At 40.8% G+C, this 17,293-nt stretch overlaps 1 protein-coding gene across 3 annotated transcripts in view; it reads left to right on the top strand.

Annotated features, from left to right (window-relative positions):
- Positions 1-8: 8 nt before the first annotated feature.
- appl1 (adaptor protein, phosphotyrosine interaction, PH domain and leucine zipper containing 1) overlaps positions 9-17,293 on the top strand; it is a 51,899-nt gene continuing 34,614 nt past the window's right edge. Inside the window, exons 1-4 of one of the 3 annotated variants that reach the window (XM_041191071.1) lie at positions 9-141; positions 7,757-7,855; positions 13,987-14,046; positions 16,918-16,989. In XM_041191071.1, the coding sequence (XP_041047005.1) occupies positions 88-141; positions 7,757-7,855; positions 13,987-14,046; positions 16,918-16,989 (285 nt within the window). In that variant the 5' untranslated portion in view covers positions 9-87. Of the gene's footprint in view, positions 142-7,756; positions 7,856-13,986; positions 14,047-16,917; positions 16,990-17,293 lie in introns of those variants that run through there. The other 2 variants (XM_041191072.1, XM_041191073.1) reach the window with 2 other exon arrangements.

Genomic DNA, 17,293 nt, shown 5'->3' on the forward strand with positions numbered 1-17,293 from the left:
CAATGACGCGGTGACGTTCCAAGTCTCGATGCTTCGTCACCTCAGAGCTGGAGCGAAGGGCGGTGTTTTGTAACCGAGGCCGCAGAGATGCCGGGGATCGAAAAACTACCCATCGAGGAGACTCTGGAAGATAGTCCACAGGTACGAGCCAATGAAGCCGAATCCTGGCCCGGGTGGATCGCTGGCACTTTACCAGTTGTCAGCCTGGGTGCAGTTGGGCACCGACCGATTCACTGTTAAAATAATTCTTCATGTTAATTGGAATAAACAATGTTAACTGGGTAAAGGCACTTGCTTTGTGACAGTACTACCTGAGGTGAAATCTACTGGGATTAGTGGAGACAAACATAACTGAGATCTAGGACTGGTTTAGTAGAGTTTGTACCTACTTAATAAACCTGAAGTAACGTTTACCTAAACTACCTCTGGAAAATAGTCCAGCCGTTTACCTGTTTAATGTGCTGCAAGAGGGCATCCTGAGTTAAGGTTTACTGTGATGGCCTTAGCTCAGTGACAGCACTCTTCTCTCTGAGTCAGAAAGCTCAAGTCCCAACTGTAGGAATCTAGGCTGCCACGCCAGTTTTTCAAATAACAAATTTGAAACAAAGTCTCGTCTGCTCTCAAATAGACCTGAAAGACCCCATGGCGCTAGAGCTGAAGGGTTCTTCCTGGCGTCCTAGCCAATATTTAACCCTCAACTATCATCACCAAAACCAGATTATCTGATCATAAATCTCATTGCTGTTTGTGGGAGCATGCACATTACAACAGTGCACTTTATTGGCTCCAAAGCACTTCAGGCTGTCCCGAGGTAATTAATGGCAGTATATAAATTTGTCCTTCTGTAATAAGCAACAGTAGAACCACACATTTTTGCTCTAAAGATGGCTTCAGTTTGCAGCCAGACAGTTCATGCATAAACTATGGAATAGTGCATTTGCTGTGTTTTATTTTGAATAATAAAATATTATTTTTTGTCACTACTATATTTATAAAAAAAACCCTTGGTTTTCCCTCAGGATGTGGATTTCTCACTGTTGTCCACATGTTGAGTACCATCCAGTATAGAATCACATAACAGAAGGGGTCCATTCAGCCTGTCATGTCTGTCTCAGCTGTGAAAGAGCTGCCTAATTTAGTTTCACATCTCAGCTTTCTTCCTATAACCATGCAAATTAGTTCCCTTCAAATACATGTCCAGTTGCATTTTGAGTTCCTGTGTAATCTGATTCCACCAGGCTTTCAAGTAGTGCATTCCAGATTACATAGGATATACAGCACAGAAACAGGCTATTTGGCCCAATCAGCCCATGCCAGTATTTATGCTCCATTCAAATCTGTTCCCATCTTTCCTCGTCTAAATCTAACATGATATCCCTCTATTCCCTTTTCCCTTGTATGCTTTTCTGGCTTCCCCTTGAATAAACAATCCTCTGTGCAAAATAATTTTTCTTCATTTCCCTTCTAGTTGTTTTGCTAATTATTTTAAATCTGTGACCTGGTAATTGACCTACTTGCCAGAGAAAACAGTTTCTCCCTACTTTACCAAAACCTGTCAATTTAAAAAACTCAACTAGGTCTCCCCTTAAGATTTTCTGTACCTCCTCTGTATCCTTTGTAAGGCCTTGGCATCCTCCCAAAAGAGTGGTGCTCAGAACTGTATGCAATACTTCAGCTGAGGCCTAACTAGTGATTTGTGAAGATTTACCTTTTTTAAATTAAATGATCTAATTTATAAAGCATATCCACTGTGCTTTTCTTAGCTTCCTTCTCAACTTGTCCTGCCACCTTCAAGGAATTGTGGATATACACCCCAGATTGCTCTGCTCTACCATCAAAATAGTATCAGTTCTCCCATCGCTTCACAGTTATTTAAATTAAATTGCAACTGCTATGTGTCTGCTCATTTCACTGGTTTGTTTATGACTCCCATGTTTGTTTTCATCCACTACATTGCCAAGTTTTGTATCATCTGCACTCCTCGAAATTGTATACCCGATACCCAAGTCCAGGTTATTTGTAAAAAAATACAAAAGCCCTACTGTCAACCCCCGGGAAAACCCTATTGCATTCCTCTAGCCAGAAAAAAATATTTGTTCACCATTATTTTCTGCCTTCTAACTCTTTGCCAATTATGTACCCAAGTAACCACTACCCCTTTAATCCCATGTGCTTTTGTTTTCTTAATAAGGCTTTTGTGTAACGTTACTAAGAGCCTTTTGAAAGCCCAAATATACAACACCTGCTGCACTACCTTCAATCTTCTGTTACATCAAAGAACTCAATCAGGCTTGTCAGACACAATTTGTCTTTTAGCAGATTCGTGTTGTTTGCCTTTTATTAACCTGTGCTTCTCCACGAGAACTAATTTTGTCCTTGACAGTGGCCCCTAATAGTTTTCCTACCACTGGTATTAGACTCATTGATCTGTAGCTAACCAGGCTTATTCTTCATTCTAGCGAACAGTGGTGTAATATTTGCAATCCTCCAGTCCTCTGGCATCACTCCCATATCCAAGAAAAGATTGGGGTTAGAGCTTCTTCCGTCCTCACCCTGGCTTTTCAAAACAATGTAGGTGCATTCCATGTGGACTGGATGATTTGTTAACTTCACGTGATACCGACGTATTTATCATCTCCTTTCTATCTATTTTGACCCTATCCATATCTCTACTTCCCACATCTCAACTGCAACATTTTCATCCTCTCCTAAATATAGAAGCAAAGTACTCATTCAATACCTCAGTCATGATCCCTGCTTCCTCAGGATTGTTTCCATTTTTGCCTCTAATTGGCCCCACCATTCTGTTGACTTTCTATGTTTGGAAAATATTTTTGGATTCCTTTTTCTGTTATCGGTTAATCTTTTCCCTTACTCTTTGCCCTTCTGACATCTTTTTCAGTTTTCCCCTACAGTCTGTCTCGTTTTCTGCCGTGCCTGACATTTGTGATAAGCAGTCTTTTCCTGATTTATTTTCACCTCTATTTGGCATTTAGGGAGGTCAAACCTTAGAATGTTCCCCCTGATGGAAGTATTTGGTTTATACCCAAAGTATCTCAATCTTGAAGGCCTGCCATTACTCAGTTACAGTTTCCCTGGCCATTCATTGAAGTTAGCTGTTTTGCAGTTTGGTATTTGCACCTTTGATTTTTCTTTTTGTCCTTTTCCACAACTACTTTAAAGCTAATTATATTATGATCACTATTTCCTAGAGGTTCTCCCAATGCAACACAGCTCACTTGTCCTACTTAGTTCCCCAGTGTCGATTCAGCACTGCTTTATTCTTCATTGCACTAGAAACATATTGATTAAGGATGTTCTTTGGGTTCACATTTTTACTTCCCTTTTACTTTGTTTTATTCCAGTGCATATTGGATATTGCTTAAGTACAGTTAATTTATGAATGTGTCCAAACATAGGATGTCAACAGACACTTATTCCAAAGGTGGGGGAGGAGGGACAGCATCACAGCTAGGGGTTGTTCTGTCCTTACCTAACATCCATGTGTGCACTATTTGTGACTAAGTGTCCATATATCAAATAATAACTTGTTTGTGTGCTGACTGGCCTGAGTGTTTTCAGTATTTCTCCTCTTATTCTATGTGTGTGCAAGGAATGCTGGATGCAGGAACAACCAGTTTTTTTCTCCCTAACCTAGGGCAATTGGAATCAATTATTGTGCCCTCACTGACACACTCACTGAGATTAACTAACTCAATACTGAGCAGAAATCAGCGTGGAATTAGTCTGGTCTGTGTTTCAGTAATACACTGGACAAGCTTACTGAGTGCAAGCCAACTGCACTTCACCTCTTTCTACCCCTACCTAACATGCACATTTTTATTGAATTTTCCAGCGTTCAGATGCATGTACGAATTTTATGAATCTGTTGCACATTTGATTTTCCAGTGCTTATAGGGCAGAAAGAACATATCGCTTCATTAAGATTTTATGGCATGATTGTGTCAATGCTCAGATTAATCTGATCGTCATCTATTGAGTAAAGGTTTGTCAGGTAGCAGGATATCTATATGAATTGAAATTTTTTTTAAAAAGTCTCTGACTCAGCAGCTGTACACTAATGGATTTCCAAAGACTGGGTGTATCTATTTAATTTTGTACCAATTAGCCAAATGGATTTACTTTAAGGTTTCAATCCGTCTATACTGGGCAGGTTAATCCAAGTTGACCAGTTTTACAGCACACCCTTAATGCAGATTTGAAAATATTTTGCATCAATTTTAATTAAGTGCCAACATTGGCTTAGCGGCAGCATGCTCAGATGTGGTTTCAAACTCTGCTCCTGGGATTTAAGCACATGTTGAAGGCTGACACTTCACTGCAGTTCTGAAGGAATGCTGCACTGTTGGAGATTCCATTCTTTCAGATGAGATGTTAAACTGAGACCAGGTCTGCATCCTAAAATGGATGCCAAAGATCCACTGGCATAAAGAATACTAAAAAGAAAACCCTCACAAGATTGTCCAGTCTGACCACAGGTTGCTGTTTGTGTTCTCCTGCATTGGCTACTCTTCAGAAATGCTCCATTGGTTGTGAACTGTTTTGCAACATCATGAGGACATGATAAATTTTATGCAAGTTTGTTCTCTTACTTGCAGAAAATGGATTAATAACTGTTATTGGAATTTTGCCCAATTGCAGTACTTACCAACTTGTTAAAATAACTAGTGCCTCACTGTTCTGACTCCTCATAAAATATTTTGGCTTTCTTGATAGCAGCTTTTCACTGATAGTCATTTAAACGTTTGAGCTGTGAACCACCTTTACAGTGAAAAGTAATTAGTGAACAGTCAATCACAAGCCTCACCCTTGGACCACTCTTATTGCTTGCAGATACAGTAGTATGTACATATTAAAGTATGTACATATGGCACAGAGTTTTCTGCATCAGCAGAATTTGCAATGTTTACAGTTTGATACAGTAACTTGACAAAATTGTCACATGAATTTGTAATTTTTCATTGCAATGTGTTTTGTTGAGTTGTGGACCTTTATTAGATCTTACCTTGATTTTAGAATGTTTTTCTCCTCTGCGGTATAGGATAGAGCCATATTATACGACTTCTTTTCAATTTCTAAGTGGGGTTTTTCTTGACGGTTGGGGGGGGTAGCTATAGTCTGGTGTAATGTGAGGCCTGTGTGTAGGGATGGTTGGAAGCCTGGGGGGTTGGGTTGAGGTGAGGTGGGGTGGGGGTGGACGTGGTTGTAATGGCCCTAAGAGCTGCTCTTTGGAGTCGTGGAGGGGCGTCATTCCCTCCAGCAACCTGCGGAGCTGCTCTCCTGGCACCATGGGCACTGAGGCCTCAATGCAGGGGGAGGCCTTACTGATTAACCAGAGGCCACATGTTTTCCGCATGTTTTTTAGCACTGAGTTAGGGGCTGGTTGGGATTATCTAGTGCCATAGTGAGGGATCATTATTTTGGGGGATTTTTCTGCAGTGAAGAGGTATTTTTGGGAGATTTAGTGCTATGGTGAGACTTTTGGGGGGAGGGGATGATGATTACTGTGTGCGGGGTTTATGTGATAGATTTTGGCCCTGTGTTGGGCTTTATTTGGGGTAGGGATTTAGTGCTGTGTTATGGTAGAGGTTTTTGGTGGGATTTAGTACTGTGATGGGGTGTTTATTGAGGGAATAATGGGGGAATTAGTACTGTGATGGGGGGATTTAGTGCTGTGGTGAGGGACCTTTGGGAGTTAGTGCTGTGGAGAGGCTTTCAGGGAGGTTTTAGTGCAATGGTGAGGGCTTACTGAAGTGGTTTAGTATTGAGGTGTGGGTTTTACTGAGGAAGTTAAATTGCTGAGTTGATGGCTTAGAGAGGATATTAAACTAATTTATTTTGCCGAGGAGAGGTCTCTATCAAGGGGGATTAGTGGCTGGGTTTCGCCAAAGGTGGCTGGGGGGGGGGGGGGCTCGTTGCTTTTAGAGGGGCTGGGGGGGGGGGGGGGGGGGGGGGGGGGGGGGGGGGCGGGGGCGGGCTCGTTGCTTTTAGAGGGGCTGGGGAATGGCACACACCTGGCGGACAAGATCACATCTATACCTTTGGCGATCTGGGCCCTGCTGGCCGGGGGCCTTTCAACATTAACAATAACAGCATCGATAGTTAATGGTTAAGGCAGTAAACCTGACAGAACCTGGAGCGGAGTCCCAGTAGGCAGTTGGTGTTTCCCTCAAGTTAGCATCTTCTAGCAACTCCTGCATCCGAATAGGCCTCAAATGTACTGGCTTTTGTCTTTCCTCTGGATACCAGCCTGAAGTTGAGTAGTGGGGTACAGATGCTGTCCCTTAATGCAGAACTTGATACACACATAAGGAAAGCAGCTCCCATCTTTGGCCAATTCTCAAAATGCGGATGGAATAACAACAAGCTGATAGTTTACAAGGCCTGTGTCCTTAGCATCTTGTACAGCTGTAGAACATGGACGACTTACAGCTATCAATAAAAGAAGCCCAACAATTTCCATCTTTGCTGTTTGTAGCACATTATAGGTATATACTGGCAGGACAAAATGCTGCAGAGTTCAAGTTTATTAGCACTCATCAATCAGAGGTGACTTCATTGGCTTGCGCATGTACGCAGAATGGAAAAAGGTTGCATACCCAAGGACTTTTTGTATGGTGAGGTAGCTGGAGTCAGACGACTGGTGAGACACCCAAAGCACACTTGAAGGATGATTGCAAGCATGACATGAAGGTCCTGAACATTGATTATTGCACCTGGGAGTCACTAACTGATGACAAAGAAAAATTGCGACAACTCCTGTTGGCTGGTACACACACTATAGTGACTAATGGCTGCAGCAATAGATGACACTAATGCCGAAACAACCTACAATGGTAGGTAGCTTCATGCGCAGCACTTGTGGGAGACCTGCCTCTCCAGAATTGGCCTGTTCAGCCATTAACAAAAGTGTGCAATAAGAATACACCCCATCTGAAATTGATTTGTTTGCTGTGTGTCTGTCATCTTTCCTAGAAGCTGGAACTTCAAACTTACTGAAGTGCTTCTAATAACAGTAAATGTTGAATAATTATAGACCAGCAATACCAAAAATATACTTTGGCCTTACTGGTGGGCTTGGGGTCAGAAAATGCTGCTGCTGTGTGCTGGTCACATTTACTGCTACTGGCACTTTGGTTTCAATGCCTTAAATTATCAGAGGCAGCCTTGCAGCATAATGGAAGATACATGAATCATGGCAGCAAAAGAAAGACTTGCATTTATATAAAGCCTTTCACAACCTCAGGATGTCCCAAAGCACTTTACAACCAATGATGTACCTTTGAAGTGTAGTCACTGTTATAATGGAGGAAACATGGCAGCTAATTTGCAGATAACAATTCCCACAAACAGCTATGAAGTAAATGAGAGCATCTTTTTAGGTGCTGATTTAGGGATAATTTTTTTTCTGGGACACCAGGAGAGCTCCACTTCATCTAAAAGATAGCACCTCAGATAGTGGAGCATTCCCTTCAAATCAAAGAAGGTGAACTAAAGCAGGTCTGGAGTTGAAGAATTATTCAGTAGTGGCTCTTACTAAGACCCTGGTTCTTGTGTATAAATCCTGGCACTAGATACTATATGGTACATGTATGTCTTAGTAACAGTGCAAGTCGATTTACTACATGATAGGGATACATTGAGTTCATGAGTGTTAACCTGCATGAGTTAAAGTTTCAAAAGGCAAGATATGTCCGTCTGACAAACTTAACTTTTATTTTTTAATTTTGAATAGACACGCTCACTACTGGGAGTGTTTGAAGAAGATGCTGCTGCCATCTCAAATTATACCAGCCAACTTTACAATGCCATGAAGCGGATTTACGATGCACAGGTATAGTTCCAAGTTATCAGATTAGGTCATCAATTACAGGAGATCAGCATAAAATGAAATGTGAACGCTGGAATGGAATAGCAAACAGTTATAACTTTACATTCTGTAAAACTGCTTCTTTGTGCAATTACTATTTTCAGAGGCAAATACCTTCAAAATTTTGCAGTTCCCTGATTCAATCCCAAAGTTTCCTTTTTTTTTGTTGCCACATATATTCATTATCCAGCCTCATATTCATGACACAGCAGACCACAACATCCTCATTAAGTCCCTAAAAGAGAGGATGCTGGACTGCTCAGTAGCAGATAAGTTTCCTGGAGTGTGGTTAAGTGTTTGATCTTTCTTCAGGTACTTGCTGACAAATGGACACAGATATGAAGAACTAATAATATCAGCACTACTGCATCATCAATAACTTGCATTTAGTTAGTGCCTCTAAAGTGGCACAAACATCCCAAATTGGTTCACAGAGGGAAAAATGAATACTGGGCCAAAGGAGGAGGTATGAGGCAGGGTAATCTAAAGCTTTGTCAAAGAGATGGGTTTTATGTAAGGCCTTTAAGAAGGAGGAGTGCTGAAAAGGCAGAGGGTTTTAGAGAAGAATTTCCAGAGGGTGGTGGCAAAGTTGACGAATTTACTACATAGCTCAGAACCTAATTTGGTTCTGTGAAAAGTAATCTAACCTCAGTTTGGGTAGCAACCATGGTGCAACAGTTGTGTACAACATTCCCTGAATTCAAGTGGCGAAATCCGCTCCATGTAATAATTTGTGGTGGCAAGTGCTGTGTGGGCAGGAGCTAGCACAACTACAATGTCTTCACCAATTAGCCAGCTTACACTCACCATTGGTAATTAGGAATAAGAGCTTTGAATTTTTCTTTCTCTGAGGAGAAATTGAAGCACGTGAATTATTTTGGCTGATCAGTAATCAGCACCACCTTCTCAAGGACAATTAGGAATGAACAATAAATGCTGACATTGCCTGTCACTCACAACTTTTGCATTTTGTTCAGCCACATTATGATGTACCTTAATCCACTGTATCACTGGGGATATACCAGTGTAGACATACCCTCTCATTCTGAAGGCATCAACTCCTTACAGTAGTATGGTGCCAGACACCTCTGGCATCACCAAATTTGATATTCATTCGTGAATTCTTGACATTGAATGTTGAGCAGTTCAGTAACCATTCTCACTAGAATGGAGGCATCACAGTTACACCCACTCAAGCAGTCATGTGATGCACGCACACTGGCAGATTTTTTTTCCTCTAACAGGGCAGTAAGGTGAATTCTATTGCCACTAACACCTCGTCTGTGATTAGTTAACTTGGCACTGATGGTGATCTTATTAGGACCTTCTTGGTCTGTGGGGCTCATTCACTGAGCCACTGGAGGAGCAAGGAGAGATCACTTAGTAGAAGATGTAGGGCTAACTTTTAAATTTCCACACTCAAAACACAAATGCCTAAACAATCTTAGAGTGTTGGTAGTCCACTTGAACCAGGAATGCCGGTGTGCACTAACTTGTGCACGTTTAATTACTGAATGGAAGTTCACAAGTGAATGTAAAGCTAACATTTTCAGATTTGTAAGATCTGAGCTGAATGCAGGCAATGAACATGGCACAAATAAAAACAGAAAATGCTGGAAATACTCAGCAAGTCAGGCAGCATCTGTGGAGAGAAAAACAGAGTTAACATTTCAGACCTGTGACCTCACATTTCTGACTTTCCTCAGTTCTGACTAAACAGGTTTTGAACAAGCAAAATGGGGGAGGGTGGAAGAAGAGCCAAAGGGGAAGGTCTGTAAAAGGTTGGAGGGCAGGAGAGATTAAGTTTGAAACGTTTCATAATACATGTCAAAAGGTGTAGTAATGGGTAAAATAAAGAAGCAAAAGAATCTTCTAGATGAGGTGTGAATAGATAGCCATCCAAATACAAAGTAAAGGAGTAAAGAAAGACATTTTTTTAAAAAAATGAACCAGCAAAAAAAAATACACAGAGCAAAATGGACGCAGAGTTCATGACCTAAAATTGTTGAATTCATTGTTGAGTTCAGAAGGTTGAAGAGTGCTGAGTCGACATTGAGCTTCATTGGAATACCACAGCAAGCCAAGGTCAGGATGGAAGCGAAGTGGAGAAATTAAATGACAAGCAATAAGAAACTCAGGGGTCATGCTTGCGGTCTGAATGAAGGTGTTCTGCAAAAGAGTTTGCACAAAGCTTGATTGTAATTTTTACACTTTATGTTAAGCAAAAGTAAGAAAGTGGAGAACATGCTGAGAGCAGGAGCATGCATATTTTTAGGCTATTGGTGTAAATTTTTATTTAAGAAAGACAGAAAAGAAATGGTCTTAGCTTTTCTATTTTCTGGTGGGCTACATGCTTCCTATATATGCAATTTTAATATAACACAGCTATCTAGTTTAGATTTAATTACCATTTGGAAATTATTTAAATATCCAGCATGAAGGTGAAGAGGGTTGGGTGGGGGGTTCAAAACCAAATAATGGAAAATGCCGGAAATCTGAAATAAAAACATAAAATACTGGAAATACTCATTAGGTAAGGAAGCAACTGTAGAGAGAGAAGAATGTTAACCTTTCAAGACCTGAAAAAATAACTTTCTCCACAGATTCTGTCTGACCCGCTGAATATTTCCACCATTTTGTTTTTTGTGGAAGGAGGCTCATATGGAGTGTAAACGCTGGGGTGGACCATTTAGGCTGAATGACCTATTTCTGTGCTGTAGACTTGGTCTAAAATTCAATGTTAAGTTTTATAGCAGTATTAATGCTGCAGTTATACTGAAAGTTGTGGCAGAGTATTACAAATGGACACAATTATATATCTGGATAAAAGCAAAATACTGCAAATGCTGGAACTCTGAAACAAAAACAAAAATAGCTGGAAAAACTCAGGTCTGACAGCGTCTGCGGAAAGGAATGCAGTTAACAATTTGAGTCTGTATGACTTCATCAGAACTAAGGAAATATAGAAATGAGGTGAAATATAAGCTGGCTGAAGGGGGTGGGACAGGTAGAGCTGGATAGAGGGCCAGTGATAGGTGGAGGCAAAGAAGAGATTGCCAAAGATGTCATAGACAAAAGGTTGTTGACGGTGGTGATATTAGCTAAGGAATGTGCTAATGGTGACATTAAGGGTAGAAAGCAGGATGAGTAAGTGACAGCCCTTGCTGGGCTGTGGGGTGGGGTGGGGGGAAGGGATCGAAATGGGCTAAAAGGTGGAGATAAAACAATAGATCAAAATAAATTTAAAAATAGGTGGGAAAAGAAAAATATATTTTAAAAATATAAATTATTGGGAAAAGGGGGATCAGAAAGGGGATAGGGATGGAGGAGAGAGTTCATGATCTGAAGTTGTTGAACTCAATGTTAAGTCCGGAAGACTGTAAAGTGCCTAGTCGGAAGATGAGGTGCTATTCCTCCAGTTTGCTTTGAGCTTCACTGGAACATGGCAGCAGGCCGAGGACAGACATGTAGGCATGAGAGTAGGGTGGTGTGTTGCAATGGCAAGCAACAGGGAGGTCTGGGTCATGCTTGCGGACAGACCGAAGGTGTTCCACAAAGCGGTCACCCAGTCTGCATTTGGTCTCTCCAATGTAGAGGAGACTGCATTGGGAGTAGCAGTAGACTAAATTGAGGGAAGTGCAAGTGAAGTGCTGCTTCACTTGCAAGGAGTGTTTGGGCCCTTGGTCGTAAGGTGGGGGGAAGTAAAGGGGCAGGTGTTGCACCTTCTGCGGTTGCATGGGAAGGTGCCGTGGGAGGGGGTTGAGTTGTAGGGAGTGATGGAGGAGTGGACCAGGGCATCCTGGAGGGAACGATCCCTGCTGAAAGCCACCGGGGGTGAAGGGAAGATGTGTTTGGTGGTGGCATCATGCTGGAGTTGGCGGAAATGACGGAGGATGATCCTTTGAATGTGGAGGCTGGTGGGGTGATAAGTGAGGACAAGGGGGACCCTATCATGGTTCTGGGAGGGAGAGGAAGGTGTGAGGGCGGATGTGCGGAAGATGGGCCGGACACGGTCAATCACCGTGGGTGGAAAACCTCGGTTAAGGAAGAAGTAAAACATGTCAGAGGCACTGCTTTGGAAAGTGGCATCATCTGAACAGATGCTAAGGAGGCGAAGGAACTGAGAGAATGGGATGGAGTCCTTACAGGAAGTGGGGTGTGAGGAGCTGTAGTCGAGGTAGCTGTGGGCGTCGGTAGGCTTGTAATGAATATTGGTGGACAGTCTATCACCAGAAATTGAGACAGAGTGGTCAAGGTAGGGAAGGGAAGTGTCAGAGATGAGCCAGGTGAAAATAATGGAGGGGTGGAAATTGGTGGCAAAATTAATAAATTTTTCCAGGTCCAGATGAGAGCATGAAGCGGCACCGAAGAAGTCATCGATGTACCGGAGAAAGAGTTGTGGGAGGGGGCCTGAGTAGGACTGGAACAAGGAATGTTCCACATACCCCATAAAGAGACAGGCATAACTGGGGCCCATGCGGGTACCCATAGCCACACCTTTTATTTGGAGGAAGTGAGATGAGTTTAAGGAGAAATTATTCAGTGAGAGAACAAGTTCAGCCAGATGGAGGAGAGTAGTGGCGAATGGGGATTGTTTGGGCCTCTGTTCAACGAAGAAGTGGAAAGCCCTCAGACCATCCCGGTGGGGAATGGAGGTGTTAGAGGGAGGGACGTCCGTAGTGAAGAGGGGGTGGATTATATATCTGCTTTGCATCATGGTGGAGTCATGAAAAAGCACTGCAGGCATACCTAAATGCACTTTGCAGTGCATTGCTTGTGATTTTCCAAACGCCAATAATATTTTAAATGTTAGGTTAGAGTTGGCACAAGAGGCAAGTCTAAGAGCATTGCAATTGTAATGGAGGACCAGCGGACTAGCACAGATTTTAAAAATTTTAACAAGAAGATTTAAAAGTTTGTGTTGCAGTAATATTATGGTCAGTGAAACCTGAGCAGTAATAGAACAATTTCCTGAGATGGTGTTGCTTCTAAAACTAAACCCAAACCTCCGCTTATTTAGCTGCACATTTTGCCATTCTAAAAAGCAGAAATCATGCTGTAACTGTGCAGACTGTGCCTTTATAAGAGCTTTGTAGCAAATATTTTAGTGTAATAGTTGGCCACGTATGCAGTACTTAGTTACGTCCAACATCTCTGGCAGCTCCGCATTTTTATTAGCATAGCACCAGGCTCTCAATTTTCCATCTGGCAAACTATCTGGATTTTTGCATTTAGCTATCCAGCAATAACCATGAGCACCATTTTGTTGCCAAGGCTTATGATCTTTGGTTTTAAACAAGGAAATGGAGGCGAAAAAATACAGCTGAAACAATGCAGCTTTCTTGAACACCCAGTCAGTATGCTGCATTAAATTTCATCGCATTCACATAAGTTGCTTGTGACTTTACTCACGTTCTGAATATCTTGAGGAAAAATCCAGGTGATATCGCATGACGTTTTCAGGAGAAGCAAAATTAAAAATAGTGTGAGAATGGTGGAGTTACCACATGCAAATATGTATTACCTGTAAAGAGAATTTGGACTGCTATGATCTGAAGGGAACTGCATTGTGAAAATTATTTTTTTTTTTTACTGGATTTCTGATTTCTGATTAAGTTTAAAGTTTCCACAGTTAACAAAGACAACACCCAATCTAATTTATACAGACTGGTAGCAATATGGGGGTTTGAGAGTACATGTGTGCTGAACCAGCTGAGCTCTGCCAGAACAACATTTGGGATGCTGCATTAGTCTTAGCTGTTATTTTTTTCCTGCCATAGCCATGTGTCCGCAATGAAAAATGTGCATGTGCGTTAAATGTTGGCTTAGCTGTGGTGCTGCACACAGTCAAATAAAGCTGGTGACTTTTGGACCATGGTTTTTTGCTTTTGTGCTTGCCAGCCTACGATTTTCCATCCATTGTTGTGAATGAACAAAAAAGAAAACACTGGCTGGCAAGTGTATTGGGAAATTTGGTGAGGTATCAAAAGGCTCCCTGTCCCTGCAAAACTATAGCCCACCATGAGTATGTTTTTTCAAGAACAGAAGAGAGAAAAGCCAGAAGCCTAATTTGATCTGCGCTTTTTCTCTTGCAGAATGAGTTGAGCACAGCAACACACTTGACCTCCAAACTACTCAAGGAATACGAGAAACAGGTAAAAATAAATTCTTAGGAGATCTACCATGGCAGTTGCTGATTATAGAATATGTACCTTTGTTAGGTTATGATTTCTAGAAAGAACATTAAAGAGTAGATTCACTACAAAGATAATGTGGGTATCGTGTAATAATAATGAGAAAAGTGAATAGGAAAAGACTCATTCTAGTGAGCAAAGGTAAAGGCAGATTTAATAGAGGTTAAAATTGTGAAGGGTTTTGATAGAGTGCATGGAAAAAAACCTAATTTGTCAGATTGGAAAAATCAGTGCGGTATCATCCATTTGAAATTGAGAGTGAGGAGAGAGGTTGAGAAATCGCTTTATCAAGGGGCATGGAATGATTTGCCACAGGGAGTGCTTGAGGCAAATACTAATGTTTCTTTTACGGGAAGAGTTGAATAAAGTTTGAGGCAGAAGATGCAAGGTTATGGGGAAAGCTTTGAGCAATGGAATTAGGTTTTAGATTTTTCTAGAAGAGAGTTGATGCAGACACAGTTGACTGAAAGGTACATGTATATACACGCACATGCGCACGCACACACATACTCTCACTCACACTCACAAACACCCTCACACACACACACCCTGTAAGCCTGATGGCCCACAGGGTAATGAACAATGACCCATACAGTGCATTCAATGCATTGTGCGTGGAAACATCCAATACTGTTATTAACGTGGAACCTGGGAAGGGGAGGCATATATATCCACCAGCGCCGGTTCCTACTATGACACAGCTAAAAGCTATATACTGCTTAAATAACCAGTGCAGGTGGTCATAGATAATGGATTTTAAAATACAACAGCATTAAAATTAAAATAACATGAAGCATTTTGCTCCAGTTCAGTTCTCTGATGCATTGATTTCCTCATTAGATTTATAGAGTACTCCTACAGAGCTCATTATATTAGTTACCAGTTAATGCAGACACCATCAGCTGGATCTTACAGGGATTCTAGACTATTCCAGCACCTTTGAAAGACAGATTTTAACTTTTTGCATTGTTGCTTGCATTGAAAAAGTTGCTGGTTGTCCCTTGTTGTAGGGAAAGAATTGGTATTCTAGGTTTAAAATATGCTTGATATATTTTGAGTTTGCACATTGAATAACTTAATTTGCATTGGGACATGCTGATAGTTAAACTAGTGAGCAAATGTGAAACAGTTTACCCATATGCCTTTCTGTACATCAAAAAATGTTTTGGTTCAGTCGTAGATAAAGCCTGTATAAACAGCTGTAATCACACTGTTCTAGTTCTAAACCTAGATTTTCCTTTGGTCATTTCTGTTAACAATAAAACTAATTGTAAAGCCAAGATATGAAATGTATTCTTGTCCTATTTCAGAAACATTTTTTGATAATTTATCTTTAGCTAATTTGAAAGTTGTTGCTGTGGTACAGTATCCTGCTGCTTCTGATGGCCCACAATGCCTCATAGGTGCCTAGTTTTGAGCTGCCAGATCTGTTCTAAATCTATCCCATTTAGCACTGTGGCATTGATAAGATTAAATTCTGGAGCATTTTTCTCCTAAAGTCAATATCTACATCTGACAAATTTATTAATTTGAACTTAAATATTTTTATTAAAAATTACATAGAAATTCTGCATCCCATTGTCATAGTCTGTTTGTGTTTTAATATGTCCTACCTGTTGGCTTGGTAACTCCATCTCAGCTAGTAAGAAGCTAGGTCAGTTCAAATATTTAAGCACCTTTGCTCCTTTCTAAGCTCCTTCCAGTACCTTTCCTAAAGGATCTTTAATCATGTGTAATCTTCAACAGAGAGTGTTTTCAGTCTATTTAAACAGTGGGACCAGAAACAAGCCCAAACTTTTCGTTACCCAGTAATGCTCAGGCTGGTTAAAGCACCCCTACCCCTATGTAAGAGCAATTAACACAGACCAGGGATCAAAACCTTCCTAGTCTGTATGGCTGTTCACTGGATAAGCTGTCATCTATGGATGAAGCCTATTCTGCTCTTAGCTGGAGAATGGTGCATACAGAATGCAGGAAGGTGAGGTCAATAGGATAAGCAGCCAACTTAGTCCCAGGCTTTGACAATGCTGCCATATCCTTGGCAGAGTGATGTGCAAAAACACCCCAGCAGTCCTTGTCTAGATAATTACTGTTGGTCACCCAATAGGGGTGAATTCTGATCATAAGAGGGGAAACTAGCAGTTAGCAAAGCAGGCCAGATTCCTGTTCCCCCAAAATGCTAATTAGTGTGGTATTGAGAAAGATTAAGGAGCAAGTCACCTGCTGGCACAGAATTTTGTGCAATTTGGAGGACATCTAAAATCATACTTTGTAACATTGGGTGGGATTTTTTTTTTTAAAGAATTTTTTAATGTCTTTATAAAAAAGTTTAATCACCATGAAGGTTCTGATAATCAAGGCCTATCTTTACTCTATATCACCCCCCCCACAAAAAAAAATAAAATTTTATTAAATTGAATTTCTTTCATGCATTAAAGGCCCCTGCATCTGAAAGCTAAACACATATGAGGTGCTTGGGCTATCAGCAGCAGCAGCAGAATTATATTTAGTCACAATATCCACATCAAGATTGTTTCTTATTCCAATGGTCAGACCAATAAAATACAGAATTTAGCAGTTTTTGCTTGGACATTAAAAAATCATTCTTATTTAAGTAACCTATAGCGTAGTCCAGTAAAATTAAGTACCCAGCTGATACTCACAATCAGGATGTGAGTAATAGTCAATTGGACAGGATAATAAAAATAATTAAATGAAGGAAAAAGTAATGAAATATAGTGAACCAAATTTTGTTCCTTTTCACCAAAGTGTGCTTATTTGCTGTCCAGCAAATCAATAACATTGTTTCTTGTTAACTCTCTTTTTTGACAGCGTTTTCCCCTAGGTGGTGATGATGAAGTCATGACCTCCACTCTGCAGCAGTTTGCTCAAGTAATAGATGAAGTAAGTATTAATTTAATTTGTTTCAATCAAGGCTCAAATATCACTTGGTTACATTAATCAAGTCATGTTACCAGGTTAGATGTAAAACAGCTCATAATCTGATGTTTTTCATCTGATTTTGCTGATATTGACTTTCATTTTCTATGAAGAAATGTTACTCTCAAGTTTCACAGCTTCATCTGAAGGGTTTAGAAAGAGAGATAACAATTACAGTTGAACATTATAGAGAGGTAACGCACCTCCCAGCAAAGGTGCTTGAATATTTGTGACGTAGAACTGATTTTGCCTCTTACTAGTTTAGGTG

The sequence above is a fragment of the Carcharodon carcharias genome, chromosome 7, assembly GCF_017639515.1.
Source record: "Carcharodon carcharias isolate sCarCar2 chromosome 7, sCarCar2.pri, whole genome shotgun sequence".
NCBI lineage: Eukaryota > Metazoa > Chordata > Chondrichthyes > Lamniformes > Lamnidae > Carcharodon > Carcharodon carcharias.